The sequence below is a fragment of the Myxine glutinosa genome, chromosome 1 (genome assembly GCF_964187855.1).
Source record: "Myxine glutinosa chromosome 1, kmMyxGlut1.1, whole genome shotgun sequence".
NCBI lineage: Eukaryota > Metazoa > Chordata > Myxini > Myxiniformes > Myxinidae > Myxine > Myxine glutinosa.
In genome coordinates this window covers 43,912,029-43,928,041 of record NC_136261.1, presented here as the reverse complement: position 1 = coordinate 43,928,041, position 16,013 = coordinate 43,912,029, and the positions used below count along the sequence as shown (strand labels likewise).

Genomic DNA, 16,013 nt, shown 5'->3' with positions numbered 1-16,013 from the left:
AGGGTTGGCATCAGGAAGGGCATCCGGCCGTAAAACATTGCTTCAAAAAGGGGACCGAAAAACAACAACAACCACAGTTCCCGAAAAAGGCCAACCCCCGCTTGCGGGGAAAAATGGCCTCTAAAGGTGTTTTTTTTTTTTTTTTTTTAATTGCTTTTATCGCTTCCTCAACTTCCTTCTCAGTTATCTTCTCTGCCGGTCCTAAAACTGGGTTACTCTCAATGTTGCCATCCCATTCATTCTCTGTATTCAACAGCATTTCCATATATCTTTTCCATCTTCATTTTATTCCATCTGGGTCCACAACGATTTGTCCCACTTCATACTTCAAGCAACTCACCCCCATCACATCACACCTCTCTTTCGCTATCTGCTTTGCAATCCAGAATACCGCTCTCTGACCCTCTTCCGAATCCAAGCGTTTTCCGAACGTGCCTCCTGCGCCTTTGCTCCCTCTTTCCTTGCAGCCTTCTTGGCTGCCTTATAACTTTCATGCTCTGCTTTTTCTGCTCCCGTACCCTTTGCCTTCTGCCACTCCTTGAACTTCTTCCTCTTCTCGTCAATCCTCTTTCCAACTTCATCATCCCACCACCATGTTTCCGAGTGCCTCGGTGGTCCTTTTGTCCATCCACATACCTCACCAACGGCTCCCAACAGACTATCTTTCATTGACATCCAACCACGTTCAGGCTCAACCACATCATCCTCTACCCTACTCAGCCTCTCTTTTAATGCCTCCCTTACTGTCACCTCTTTCAACCTCCACACCTTCATTCTCGGTTGGTACTTCACCCGCCGAGCTCTCCTCGCACCTTTCACCCTTATGTCGCAGACAACCAAGTGGTGCTGTGAAACAGTCTCCTCCCCCGGGATCACCTTTGTGTCCCGGAGGTGGCCCCTATCTCGCCTACGCACCATCAGGTAGTCAACGGTTGTCGTCGACCCACCTGACGTGTATGTAACAAGCTTATTATCCCCTTTCTGGAACTGAGTATTACAAATCAACAAATCAGCGCCATCAGCAAACTCCAAAATCCTTTCACCTTCTCCATTTCTCACACCATATCCGTAACCCCCATGAACTCCCTCAAAACCGTCCATACTCCTTCCCACATGTCCATTTAGGTCTCCTCCTACCACAACAACTTCCACATCTTTCACGTTTTCCATGAGCTTCTCTATCGCACACCAGAACTTGTACTTCTCTTCATTGCTCCGACCAACCTGCGGAGCATATCCCGAGATGACGTTCACCAAGAGCTTTCCAAACATCATTTTCACCATCATCAACCTATCACTCACTCTGGTCACACTCACCACACTGTCTACACACTCCTCAGAAAACAGGACACCAAGACCATTCACGCCCTCCGGGCACCCTTGCCACACAAACTTGTATTTCTGTCCCTGCCTACACTTCACCATTCTCACACCACTTCCCTTCCATCTCGTCTCTTGCACACAACATATGTCCACTCTTCTTCTGACCAATACTTCCACCACTTCACCTGATCTCCCTGTCATTGTCCCTACATTCCATGTCCCAAACCTCAGAAACCGATCTCGACTTCGGGCTGTACCCTGCTCATATGTAGTGGTAATTGTCATGGTTCTCTTTTTGAGGCAATGTTTTTATGGCCGGATGCCCTTCCTGACGCCAACCTTCTTAGTCACCTCTTACGACAAGCAGGGATACGGTGTACCTATTCTAACCAGGGTAGACACGGAAAAAATTAAAATAAAAAAAAAGACAAGGAAAAGATAAAAGAAAGAAAAATGGTTTTGTAGTCGGCCCGCACTCAGCTTTGAGTTCAATGAAGACGCTTGTAGCCGTTGGTGGTGGTTGAATGGGTCCAGTCGGTCAGCAAAAGGACCGCGCGTCGACGCGAACAAGATGGCGCCGAATCGCCACACGAGCACACAGAGCCGCGAAGCGGCGGCTAAACGCCCTCATCTCAGCCTCCAGCCAGACGACAGCACATCGCGGCCACAGTTCCCCTGAAAAGCACCCAGGTCAGCAACACCTCCCTCCACGATCTCTCCACGTTCCACAAAGGCTCTGAACCTCGCTCCGTTCAGAGCAGCCATTCTCGACCGTCACACTGAGTGTAACCGCTGGGGTTCAGCTTATCTGAATCACCACTGCCATCGGGCTGCTGTGGAACAGCCACGATCCCACGTGGTCTACCTCAAGTTCTTGCTGTGGCACAACCATGCTGATCATCTTTCTTCTTTCGGCCCATCTCTTCGACCACAGTAATGTTAGGTCAGAAAAACCAACGCGGGGAAAAAGGAAGGAAGTTCGCACGCCAAACGCACCTTGCCGTTGGTCGCTCTCGGACAGCTCGCCCGGCGTGGCCCTCGGGTGTTCACGGCACGTATGCAGGGAGCCCAGGTAGGAGGGTCGTCGGCGTAGGTGGCTCCGAGATGGATCGTCTCCACACCGCGCGAATAATACAGCTTGTTGCCTCTTTATGCTGGGCTCTAAAGACGAGTTGCCGTGCTTGGATAAATACGGCTGTTCTCCCGTTCAAAGACGTGTGGCGCCTACCACTAATACATACATACATATACACAAAGAAATAAGTTAAGCACCCCCCCCGTTTTTTTACAACCTCGCACATTACAAGTTTGTTGTCGTCAAAACAGTGTAATATACCCATGATATTGCTATATTTTCTGGAGAAGTGATATTATGGTCACATAAAAACATAACAATCATGCCGTTTTCAATATTTTATTCTGAATAATTTAAGGTGAAAATTTTTGGGAATTTTAGGCATATTTTCACCTCAATTTAAGTATGGAGCTATAGGTCCATCACGGACAGTGTGGATGACGTTTATGTTTTCTAACGTACAGTCATTGTTCTGAGAAGACCTCTAGCGATCTTTGCGTCAATAACGTGTGTAGGACCCACGTGATCGGATCACTGACTCAACCCTACGTCTCATAGACCCTGTAAGCCGTCGTATGCGTTGCTGTGGCAGGTTGAACCCCCTCGAGCACGTTTGGGACATGTTGGGACGACAAATTGCGAAGATGGTCCCTCCAATAGCCAATCTGGATGAATTGGAACGTGCATTACATCGGGAATGGAACAACCTGCCACAGCAACGCATACGACGGCTTACAGGGTCTATGAGACGTAGGGTTGAGTCAGTGATCCGATCACGTGGGTCCTACACACGTTATTGACGCAAAGATCGCTAGAGGTCTTCTCAGAACAATGACTGTACGTTAGAAAACATAAACGTCATCCACACTGTCCGTGATGGACCTATAGCTCCATACTTAAATTGAGGTGAAAATATGCCTAAAATTCCCAAAAATTTTCACCTTAAATTATTCAGAATAAAATATTGAAAACGGCATGATTGTTATGTTTTTATGTGACCATAATATCACTTCTCCAGAAAATATAGCAATATCATGGGTATATTACACTGTTTTGACGACAACAAACTTGTAATGTGCGAGGTTGTACAAAAACGGGGGGGGTGCTTAACTTAATTCTTTGTGTATACATACATACATACATACATACATATATATATATACATACTGTTAGCAGAAGTACCCGGCATTGCCGGGCGGGGGAGGGGAGGGGGAAGGGGAAGGGGAGGGGGAGGGGAGGGGAGGGGAGGGGACAGGGGGGAGGGGAGGAGGAGAGGAGGGGGAGGAGAGAAGAGGGGGGGAGGGGAGGAGAGGGGGGGAGGGGAGAAGAGGGGGGGAGGGGAGAAGAGGGGGGGAGGGGAGAAGAGGGGGGGAGGGGAGAAGAGGGGGGGAGGGGGAGAAGAGGGGGGGAGGGGAGAAGAGGGGGGAGGGGAGAAGAGGGGGGAGGGGGAGAGGGGAGGAGAAGGGGGGAGGGGAGGAGAGGGGGGAGGGGGAGGGTGATGGGGGAGGGGAGGAGAGGGGGGAGGGGAGAATAGGGGGGAGGGAAGTACCCGGCATTCCGTGTATAAACGTGAGGGGGGAGGGAGAGGGGGGAGGGGAGGAGAGGGGGGAGGGGGGGAGGGGGAGGGGAGAGGGAGGGGAGGGGGGGGAGGAGGAGAGGGGGGGGAGGAGGAGGGGGGAGGGGGGAGGGGAGGAGAGGGGGGGAGGAGGAGGGGGGAGGGGGGAGGGGGAGTGGGGAGGGGAGGAGAGGGATGGGAGAGGGGTGGGAGGGGGAGGGGGGAGGAGGGTAGGGGAGGGGGGAGGGGAGGGGGGAGGGGGGAGGGGAGGGGGAAGGGGGAGGGGGAGGGTGATGGGGGAGGGGAGGAGAGGGGGGAGGGGAGAAGGGGGGGGAAGTACCCGGCATTCCGTGTATAAACGTGAGGGGGGAGGGGGAGGGGGGAGGGGAGGAGAGGGGGGGGGAGGAGGAGGGGGAGGGGGGAGGGGGGAAGTGGAGGAGAGGGGAGGGGAGGGATGGAGAGGGGGAGGGGGGAGGGGGAGGAGGGAGGGGGGAGGGGAGGGGAAGGGGGAGGGGGAGGGGGAGGGGGGAGCGGAGGGGGAGGGGGAGGGGGAGGGGGGAGCGGAGGGGGAGGGGGGAGGGCGCGCGAATCGTCGAATCAGCGCGCTGCTCTGCCACCAATTCAGATTCCTTGTATAATATTCCTCGCTGAAAAAAAATATGGATCTAAAGATGAAAGAAAAAAAAACCTATGTGGTGTGAATGGCAATGTTCTTCGCTGAAATGTGAAAAAACGTAATCGCGTGGCAAGGAACATCACGTGATCGCTCTGAGCGATCGATTGCAACTCTGCGTCGTGTCGTGGGCGTGGCCTCATGCTCCCAGGTGATTGGCTAACTCGAGCTCGAGAGAGCCATAATGCGCTACGTTATGGCAAAAAATATGGATCTAAAGATGAAAGAAAAAAAAAACCTATGTGGTGTGAATGGCAATGTTCCTCGCTCAAATGTGAAAAAAGGCAATTGCTTTTCGCTCTGAAATACGTGCGAACGCGTAACTGAGTTAATGGCGGCAAGGAACATCACGTGATCGCTCTGAGCGAATCAGCGCACTGCTCTGCGACCGGTCAGATTCCGTGCATAATATTCCTCGCTGAAATGCGCTGAGGTAAAAATATGGTTAAAAAATATTATGAAATCAATTTTTAGGTCGGCCATGTTCTTACCAGGCTCAATGGCCATGTCTGTGCCAAATATCAAGTACGTGAGCCTCTCCGTTTAGGAGTCTATCGGTAACATTACACACACACACACTGTGTTTTTATATATATATATATATATATACACAAAGAATTAAGTTAAGCACCCCCCCGTTTTTTTACAACCTCACACATTACAAGTTTGTTGTCGTCAAAACAGTGTAATATACCCATGATATTGCTATATTTTCTGGAGAAGTGATATTATGGTCACATAAAAACATAACAATCATGCCGTTTTCAATATTTTATTCTGAATAATTTAAGGTGAATTTTTTGGGAATTTTAGGCATATTTGCACCTCAATTTAAGTATGGAGCTATAGGTCCATCACGGACAGTGTGGATGACGTTTATGTTTTCTAACGTACAGTCATTGTTCTGAGAAGACCTCTAGCGATCTTTGCGTCAATAACGTGTGTAGGACCCACGTGATCGGATCACTGACTCAACCCTACGTCTCGTAGACCCTGTAAGCCGTCGTATGCGTTGCTGTGGCAGGTTGTTCCATTCCCGATGTAATGCACGTTCCAATTCATCCAGATTGCCTATTGGAGGGACCATCTTCGCAATTTGTCGTCCCAACATGTCCCAAACGTGCTCGAGGGCGTTCAGGTCAGGACTGTACGCAGGCCAGGGGATGGTTGTCACAGCACCTTGCTCCAGCAAGGCTCGGACGCGTCTCGCACGGTGAGGCCTGGCGTTGTCATCCATGAAGATGGGTCTGCTGGCGAGGGTGTGGTCATCGAAGTGCGGGATTACGGTGGTATTCAGGATTTCCTCGGCATATCGCTCTCCGTTGAGGTTACCTCGCACAGTTATCAGGTCCAACTTACAGTCATGGGAGAAGCATCCCCAGACCATAATCGAGCCACCACCAAAGGGTACCGTTGGTTGAATGTTTTTAGGTGCATACGCGGTGTTTTTGTGGCGCCACACCCGAACACGCCCATCTGTCACGTACAGCAAGAACCGGCTTTCATCCGACCAATGAACTCGCCTCCAAGACCGGATGTTCCATCCACGTCGCGCTAGGCACCATGCCAAACGCTCCCTCTGATGTCGTTCGAGTAGCCTTGGACGCTTGATCACTCGTCTTGACCTTAAACCGGCCGATTTCAGGCGGTTCCTCACGGTACGGTGACATAGCCTTCTGTTGGGCAGCCAGTTGTCCTTCAGGAAATGGCTCGAGGCGAAGGGATATCGTCGCACCAGTCTCAAAAGCGCTCTATCTTGGCGGACTGTTGTCACGCGAGGTCTTCCAGACCTTGGGCGGTCCTTCACCGCATCCGTTTCCTGGTGTTTCTGCACCAACCGACTGATCACCGAATGGTGGTAACCAAACGTTCGAGCTACAGCTTTTCTGGACATTCCGGACTCGATCATGCCTATTATCCGCCATCGTTCTCCGTCCGACAACCGTCTATGAACCACCATTACGAGAAAATGACCATGTAACCCCCACACGAGCTCAGGCGTGACTTGCAATAACCCGTGATGATAGTGCATTTACAGAAAATCACGACCACGTGGATGATAACACGTGCTGCACGAGCGATGGGCGTCACAGATGAGTGCACTCATCTGCATTTCATCTATCTATAATTCCAGTAATCTCTGTACGTCTGTACGTCTGTTTGTCTGTGACCGCTGTTTCTCGACAACCACGGGTCCGATATACTTTTAACTTGCCAGGTATATTGCTGGGGACCCGAGGATGTGCCTTTTCAAGGTTTCATATTAATCGGACAATTACTTACCGAGCTATGTCCAAAAAACGATTCAACCAATCAGAGAGCAGCGAACGATCGCGTGTGCCGAACGTGGAGGACACACTCTGCCTCGGATGGCACATTTGAGAGCGTATTCATTTATTTCACGTTTGCAAACTATGTTGGCGTTAAACTATGTTTTAAAACTAATAAAACCGAATTTGCGATTCATTCGCTTTCCTGCGCGTTTGTGCACGCGATGGCGATTTCTTTACCAAACTCCGGAAGCCGTTCGCTTTGGACCAAACCATTGCATGTAAATAGAGGGGGGGGATTGTCACCGTACTCGCAAGCCGTTCGCTTTGGACCAAACCATTTCATGTAAATAGAGGGGGGGGATATAATTTTAGATATAGATATAGTACGGGCAATGCCCTAGTCAATGGATAATTGCTAATGTCATACCAATCATTATTTGATCTCACATACCTTAGAATATATGCCAATGTATACATATACACAAAGAATATATATTAGGGGGTGCTTACCTTAATTCGTTGTGTAGGGGTGCTTAACTTAATTCTTTGTGTATATATATATATATATATATATATATATATATATATATTTGGTAAAATGCCAGGGGCATAGAAAAGGCCCCTTCATATAAGGGTATGTGGCAAAGTATAGAAAAGAATGGACATTCCATCATTTGCTGTTAAGAAATATGATGATTTTGGAATTTCACAATACTCTATATATGCAGTATATTTAAGAGGCTCATGCTGTCTGTCTGTCCACTGAAACACAGAAATGTTCCTTGGAGACAATAAATTATGTAAAAGTTGCTTCAAATGAATCCAAACCAATGAAAGAATTATAACTGCCTCATTTCAGCTGTTTCAACCAGCGCAAGAATAAAAGGCTTCCGTTTAATTTTCTATCTTGGTATTTTTTTTTAACCACGGGCTTCCAGCTTATCTATCCAATATTTATGAGTTCGATTTACATTCAAAAACAGGAGTATTATTGAAATTGTGACTCCTTTGTCTAAGTGCTGAAAATTATGTTAAGAAGGCTATTTGAATTATAAATTTTGTGCTAGCAATGGCAGGTTAAAAGTGCTCAGAGAGCAGAACCACGTCACTGAAAACTGCATTGCAATACGGCAATGGTACTGGTATAATAGGGGCAGTACATCAGCGGCACAACCGTGCACCAGCTGATGCCTTGACTAGCTCAGTGTCTCAGCCCCTCTTGCAGCACACTTGGGTGGTGCGTTTCACTATTAGTCCCTGCCAGAATGAGTTCTATTTCAAGTCGGGGATTCTGTGATTTCCATCTTTTTTGTATGATCGCTCAAATTCATTTCTTCTACAATTTAACCCATGAATAAATCATGACAATTTCCCCTTTTAATTTTCCATGTCATTTCAAGAGCAACAAAAATCCATGCTTTAAAAAAAAAAAAAATCCATGCTTTGCAACAGCAATAAACCAGGCTTTGAATTTGAGATAACAAAACCCCATTCTATTCAACTATTTCCAGGCCCCGTATGAATCCTGACATACTCCCTCCAATTTTCCCTGTGTTATGTCTGTCCATGGTTCTTCCCCCTCAGACCCTTCCTCACTGAGTAATTGTATTGGAGCTTGTAACCATCAAATACCTGTAATCCTTCTTTTCAGAATTCAAGAAGAGGATGTCAGCATCTTCTTCTGCATCGACCAATACAAAACGTGGATGATGCAGGTTGTCGGCAACTTGCGGATTGTCAGTAAATACCCTGCAGATGAAAGTCAATCAATCACTCACCCTTACAAATTTGCGCGTAAGGCCTTCACATGACTCGTCACAGGTTCATAACACCGCACCGGCAGTGGCATCTTATGCGTACAAGGGGCCATTTACATAGGACATCATGGGTGGAACCTCAGCCACTCCCCTTTTTAGAGTGACGAGATTGAAAGCAAGAAGTTCACGGCTCAAAAACAGTCATATAACAACCCTCCCACCACCCCTCCCCCACCCCCATGTGTACTGATATGTAGATGCACCTCTCGGATCAAACATTTTGACATTCATGCGCTAAACCGTCCCACTATGGCAGCTTTCAGCCAAACCTACAAAGCCCATGCACCATATTTTTGGGATTGTCATTTTTCACGAGGAAGCAATTTGTGGATACAAACAATGCCAAAGAAAACTGCTCTGTCAAAGTTATTACAATGCAACGGCAGAATATTTGGAAAAGAAGCGCCCAAAAATCATACCTAAAAACTTTATCCTTCGAGAAGATGGCGGGCTCGATGGGGACGGGGAGGATCTGTTTATTTTCAGCAAAAATTGCCTGCGCGAGTGTCAATCAGACACAAAGATGACAATGCAATCGAAAACAAAGTTTACAATTTAGGAAAACTGAAGTAAATAGTGAGGTGAAAAAAAAGAAACAAGGTTCCTTATCCAATGCTTCAATTTTATGCATTGTAAAAATGACAACGATGAACGACGACATTTTCACCCAAATGCTCTTCAATTTCAGCTTTTCCACAATTTATCATAAATTACATTCCCGTGTTGGAGAACATAAAAAAAACCAACGCAGATATCACAGAGCGGTCAGCCGAGTTACCTCAAAGTAGTCAATCGATGGCTCAGAAACATCTGCAGAAATGTGACTGATGTCTGCCGGTTGCCATGGAAGGAGCCGGCACGTCCGAACTAGTGGGTCGAGCTCCCCATATGTAAAGTCTCTTGTCACCTCATCTGACATACAGGTATGATCAGTTCAACCGTGGTCACATGCAACATTGCAAATTGTGGCCAACGAGTCATGTTTGCAACAGACTCCTGTTTTTTAACTACAGATGAAGAATAACGGTACAAAGAGCCAGAGTGACTCAATAAAAATGTAAAACAAGTACAGATACATTCCAAGTACACCGCCCCCACGCCAAATAAATAAATATCCTCCAGTCTTAGGTGCCCGGCAATACCGCCATGCAGCACAAAGAGACGGTATTGAGAGGGAGAGGTGTACAATAATTGATTGATTAATTGCTCAATTAAAATCAACAAAAAATAATCGTAAAATAATTTCTCAATCAATTGGCTAATAAAATAAACAAGTCATTAATCAAAATTAAAATAAATAATTAATTGATTAATTAATAAGTACAAATCGATTAATTGATCAAAAATATACTTCATAGCCACATCACTTGGTTACTGTCATGTCCAAATATTATCTTCCTAGCTGAAAAGGTGCCTGAGATATTGCCCAGATGAGAAAGAAAATAAGTGATTAATAATGAAAAATAAATAAATAATAATCGTAAAATAATTAAATTATTAATCAATTGGCTACGATAACACCTAAACCACCAGCGTTTCATCCGAATCTGTATTTAATTTTTTTTAAATTCATTCAGTCATTAATCAAATAATTAAATAATGAATCGATTAATTAATTGATTAATCAATCAATCTAAAATAGCCTTTACAGCCAAATCACTTGGTCATTGTCATGTGAAAATATCAGCTTACCAGCTCAAAAGGTGCCCGAGATAATGCCCAGATGAGAAATGAAATAAAGAAAAACTTAATCGATAATAATTAAGTAACTCATCAATTCATTGATTAATCAAACAACAAAAAATAATGTTTTTACCAAAGCACTTACTCACCGTTATGCCAAAATTTCAGCTTCCTAGCTCAAAGGATGGCTGAGATAACACCCGGACAAACAAGAAAACAGAGTGAAAACTGAGTACTCCCTTTCAACACGCATCATCGCCGGGCCCCCTTTGGTGCCCGGCAATGACGTCATGCAGCGCCTGGAGATGGAATAGGAAAGGAGCAGTGCACAATAACTTAATTCAATGAATAGCCCAGGAGCATTAGCCAAAAATGAAGGGGAAGCCTAGAAGAAATTAGTAGAAAGCTGATTTTTTGCACAGAGCTCCAGAATGTCATGTGGATACCCACGGTACAAAGTCCCACGAGTCCCACCTTGTGGCATTTTCAAAATGCAAGATGTCCGCCGGTTAGACGGAAAAACACCGATATCTCATGTACTTCCGATCAATCCATAGAACATCTTTGACGTCATCTGGTTTCAAGCTGGAATCACTCCCACCTACTTCGGCAGCTACCAAATTCCACAGCTACAGAGCATACCATGCTGTTCAGCAGTGGCAGGGGAATGAACTGCTGCCAACTGAGTGGGGGTGGCAGTACAGAGAGGGACTACTTGTTCCAATCGAGACTGACAGGCCTGTCGCCCCTGAGAAAGTGCTGAAAATGATATCTTGTGGATGCAAGGCGGGGTGTGGAAAACGATGCACTTGCTACAAATCTGGTCTGGAGTGTACCCTCTTGTGTACTGTTTGTAATGGCCATAATTGCAAAAACTCTCGGGACATTGATTTAGAGGGTGATAACAGTGTTTAAGTCAGGAATAAGAAAAGTGACATTCAGTTAACACGGTACTGTCCAAAACACTAGAATCGGGTTGGGATGACTGGGATCAAAGAGTTGGTCTGCTTTTGTGTCGTATTGTAATTAAATGTCAAATCCCCATGTGTTGTTTACCTCTTGCAGGCCTTGTGGTCACAATGTGAAACATTTTGCATTAAATAAAATAATAGCAAATTAAACTCATCATGATTTTGATGTTTTTTTGCATTACAGCAGCGGCAATTTTGTCAGCCATCTTGGATTATATCTACATATCATTATCTGAGGTCACTGAAATATATTCTATTAAAATCCTAGTGTGCTAAAACATATTTAGCCACGAAAAGTACACTTTTATGAGGTTCTAGGTTGAAGTTATCCATATTTATGTATTTTCCATCCAACCGGCGGGCATCTTGAATTTTGAAAATGCCACAAGGTGGGACTCGTGGGACTTTATATTGTGGGCATCCACATGGTATTCTGAAGCTCTGTGCAAAAAAATCAGCTTTCTACTAATTTATTCTAGGTCCTAACCTAATGCTCCTGAGCTAGAATGTAACCCTGATGAGATGTTAAATATATCGGTATAAATCTCATTTATCTGTTCTCAACAACACCACATGCTCCCTGTTAACATCACGTGCATATGCTACGCCACCTCCCTTATAGACAGGGCCATAGGGTGGATATCTTTTTTTTTTTTGATTTCATGACCTGAGCCTAGGGATTTGGCAAGAAGGGTGTGGGATGAAGCCTTATGACCTCCAAAACATCTTGTTTTTTTTCACAAGCGATATCGTGGTACGTTACCGAGAACCGCTGCCCCAAAACACCAGTATACACCAATTGTATGTTACATTTGAAATACCCATTTACACAGTAAAAAAACAACACAAACTATATGATGTCATGTTCACATTGGTCTTGGCGGCAATATTTATTAATTCAGACCCCCAAAAGTAGTAAAAATGTTGTTTTAACGACTTGGTAAAATAACATGCTGTTGATGCATTTATCAGAAAGTCATGTTTTTGGACCTTAAAACCTGCATAATTTTAAATTTTTGTGCAATATTTGTGATTTGTGTTGCTACTACGATCCATGGTGGTTTACCAATGCTATTTTGAAACTGTTAATAGGTCCAATAAGTGTGTAAGGGGTGATATTTTAACCCATCAAAGACAATTACGCGGCGTACAAGCGAACCAGTGCGCATTGACGTCATGATAAACTCGAGATGGGCTAGAGAAGCTCCACCGTCTCAATGTATGAACTCCAGAAGCGAAATGTTGGTTTGGTGTCACTTGCTTCTAAGAATTTGTCAAAGGAGGTTTTGAAGTCTTTGAACTTGTCACTGTTGAGAATGACATGGTAGTTTGGATGTGGGAAAGCTTCAGCTAAGTTTGACAAAAGTTCCTTCACTCTACCCGCTTCATGTTCTGGAATAGATTCAAAATATGCATCCAGGAGCATCTGCTGCATCGCGTCTGACATCAGCTTATGGGCTCAAACTGCCCTGTTGTAATGCTTGCCGCTGAACACTCCATTCACAGACCCCACTGCAACAATCTCTGACTCAACCAGGATGTCTTGGAGACTACCATCTCGAAATCTCTTTCCAATACAGCCAAGAAAGGACATTGCAGTGTGGAATGCCCCAAGTCGAATTACCAGTCTCTTCATGAACTGTGCATTCTTCCATCTAATGAGCTGTGCCTTGCAATAGATGGCTTGGTCAACGACAATGACGACTGCTTCCAACTGTAACTTGTCGGCGATCTGAACACTTCTCTGCAGTATTGTTAGTACCGTATTCATTTCAGTCGGAGTGGCATCAATGACAGGGAGATACCCTATCACGCTCTTTGGTGGAACTTCAACACAAGACAGTAGTTGGTTGAATCCTGTCCAAGATGGCAGAGTCCCGTCAATGTTGTACTTGGTGATGTGGTATGCTAGGTCTATCGTCTTAGGGTGCTGGAGTAATGGGAAGTACGTTGCTCGATCCAATGGAACGCTGGTTGCGAATGGAGCGGGTCCTTCGTTTTTCCCTCCATAATATGTGGCAAGGTTCACTGCAGGTGGCTGCATCGATCTCTCCCGCGTCCTCTTAACTGTAGTGACTGGTGCTGGTTGTACTACTTCATGGGATTGACTTGGTCGCTGTATTATAATCCCATTGGTATTGTGCGTTGTTCCGCGCCCAGACAATGTCTCCTCCCCGAAGTCATTATTGTCCCATACGAGTGGAACATGCTTGCCCACCTGAATGATTGATGGAAGAGCATCCTCTCCACGATGTAGTTCTTGGTTAGCCAGTGCAGTGTCATGATTTAAGACGACAGAGTTTGAGACGCAGTAACCAAACCCGTTCAGTAGGCTGATTAATTGGGCTGAACCTGAGAGATGACGTACTGTCATTGCAAGTGACAAATGTTTGGGCATCTGTTTCCTTCCCTTTGATTGGAGGTATATGATGTCCTGTGCAATTGTGAGAATTCTTCTATGTATTGTAGATTCTATCTTTACAAACTCATCAGAATCAGGTTCGTCTGACACTCCCACCATCCATGCAATAAAGTTATAGAGACAGGCAGGTACAATTGCTTCTGCGGCATTTGTTGTCAGGTGCTCAGAGGTTGGGGGCCATGGCATATTTGGCTTGATCTCATCTATTGCATTTCTCAATTGTAGCGCAGTGAAGTAGTGTTCTCTAAGGTTATTCTCAGTATACCCAGGTTGCTTTGGTGGGGTTGGTTCAGAGTCGGATGTTTGTTCTGTCTCTGTTGTGTCATCACCTGAACCATGCATGGTTTCTTGCAACACTTTCTTTTCTTCAACCAGCACTTCAGTGGAGATGATGTCATTAACATACACAAGGTGTCCTTGGCAGCGCATATACGGGGTTAGAAAGCATAGTTGTGGAAATGTTTTCATCAGTCTTGTCTTGAGAAAGCCACTTTTGTAGTTTGATTCTATTCCGTGTGTTGCTTTGATTTGTTTCATGAACATGTCATTAAGTCGTTTCAGTCTGTAGATTTCCTTGTTGTCTATTATAAGATCCTTGACTGTTGCACAAAATAATGTGTATGCTTCTGAGTAGTTGGAGTCTCCTTGTTGCTCTGCATTAGGTGTTGTTGCTAGCTTGCCTAAATACCGGGTATACTCCTTGTAGCAGCGACCATGGTATTTTACCTCTATCGCAACACAATCGCTGTCTTGAATTTGAAGCAGCAGGTTTGTATTGTTGTTGTCTTTAGCGGCTTGCTGCAGTCTTGGTGCCTCAATTGTTGAGCACCTTGTTAGAGGCTCTTTTCTTCGGCCCCTTTTGCCTGTATTGATTGTTCTCTCTTTCTGACAAAGGATGCATATATTAGGCAACACATATTGGGATCTGGCTGAACATTTGGGCTTGCCTAAGCTGGAGCGTAGAGCACGTTTCTTGACTGGTTGTGGGCCTTTATGCACCTTGTCAATGTTGACGTTGATGTCATTGCATGTTGAAGCTGCAATAAATACACATAAAAGAAAACAATTAAAATTATGTGAGTTAAAAATGTCTAGACCTCAAGTCATGGTTAGCCCGACTAGATTCCCTCCCCCCCCCCCCCCCCCCCCTTCCTCAGACTTCCTTTTAAAAATGTATTTGTTTCACCTCGGCCCTACCTCCTTGCATAAATATTGGACAGTTCCTTCAATTCAAAATCGTTCGACTACACACAAAATCATTTTACATATACCTCACAAAAAAAAAAATCAAACTAAGTTTTTAAGCATTGTCATGATTTATTATTCAAGTTATTCAACCTACCAGTATTGGCTGCATTTTCTTCTCTTTTTCATGCTGCTTTGCACCCTGCTCACTCGTTGTTTATAGGTAAATCGTGAATAACACACTTGATGAAACGCTGCATCATGCGGTATAGCTATAGCAGGTATTGTTACCATACTGTTGCCACGTTCGCCGAATTCGTCAGCGTGGTTCTTCACGAAATTTCTCGCAATTTCAGCTTGATCACCTTTTAAATTCTGCCACGTAAGAACAAATTGCAAATATCGCGGCCATGTTATATCACTAAAAGGTATTAAACCTGATCTTTTGGCCGGAGAAATGCACATATAACAGCGTTTCTCGCTCCCACCCTCGTCACCGTCGCTGCTACTGGAGGCCGCCATTTTGTTTACTCGCAGCCGGAAGCCCAGACATCGTTCGTAGCGCGAATAAGCGCGATCCTCATTGGTCAATACATCGAAATGCGTTCGAGGCTAAACGGAGATTTTGGAAATAAAATTATACATTTCAACATTATATTACAGACTAACGTACCAGAATCTGACTTGGGAAAAGTTATGAACATTATTTCTTAATTTTTTCTATATTATCATGCCAATTTGATGCCCACCCGATTTTCAGGTCACGAAATGAAATGAAAAATTGGAACACCTGGCAGTCTATTAATACTCTGATGCATTATCCTCACTCCTTACACATTTTCCCCTTTGTTGCCTATTTCTCCAATACTATTGCCATGCTGTTAGTTTGTCTGAATCTAGCTTGCCTAACTCTTGCCTCATATCCTCCAAATTTGCCTTCCTGAAACCAAATAGCCTTACTCTAATATCTCAAACTAACCCCGGTGAGGAGGGGTGCCCGGCACGCTGCCTGACGTTGCATTTGAAGCCAGTATAG

General features: G+C 45.2%; 1 protein-coding gene across 1 annotated transcript in view; it reads right to left on the bottom strand.

Moving 5' to 3' along the window:
• The window catches only part of TTLL12 (tubulin tyrosine ligase like 12), a 78,017-nt gene that overhangs the window by 45,316 nt on the left and 16,688 nt on the right, over positions 1 to 16,013 (bottom strand). Inside the window, exons 5-7 of the mRNA XM_078771146.1 lie at positions 9,495 to 9,628; positions 9,136 to 9,212; positions 8,532 to 8,648 (exon numbers count right to left, since the gene is read on the bottom strand). Coding sequence (XP_078627272.1) covers positions 8,532 to 8,648; positions 9,136 to 9,212; positions 9,495 to 9,628 — 328 coding nt within the window. The remainder of the gene's footprint in view (positions 1 to 8,531; positions 8,649 to 9,135; positions 9,213 to 9,494; positions 9,629 to 16,013) is intronic.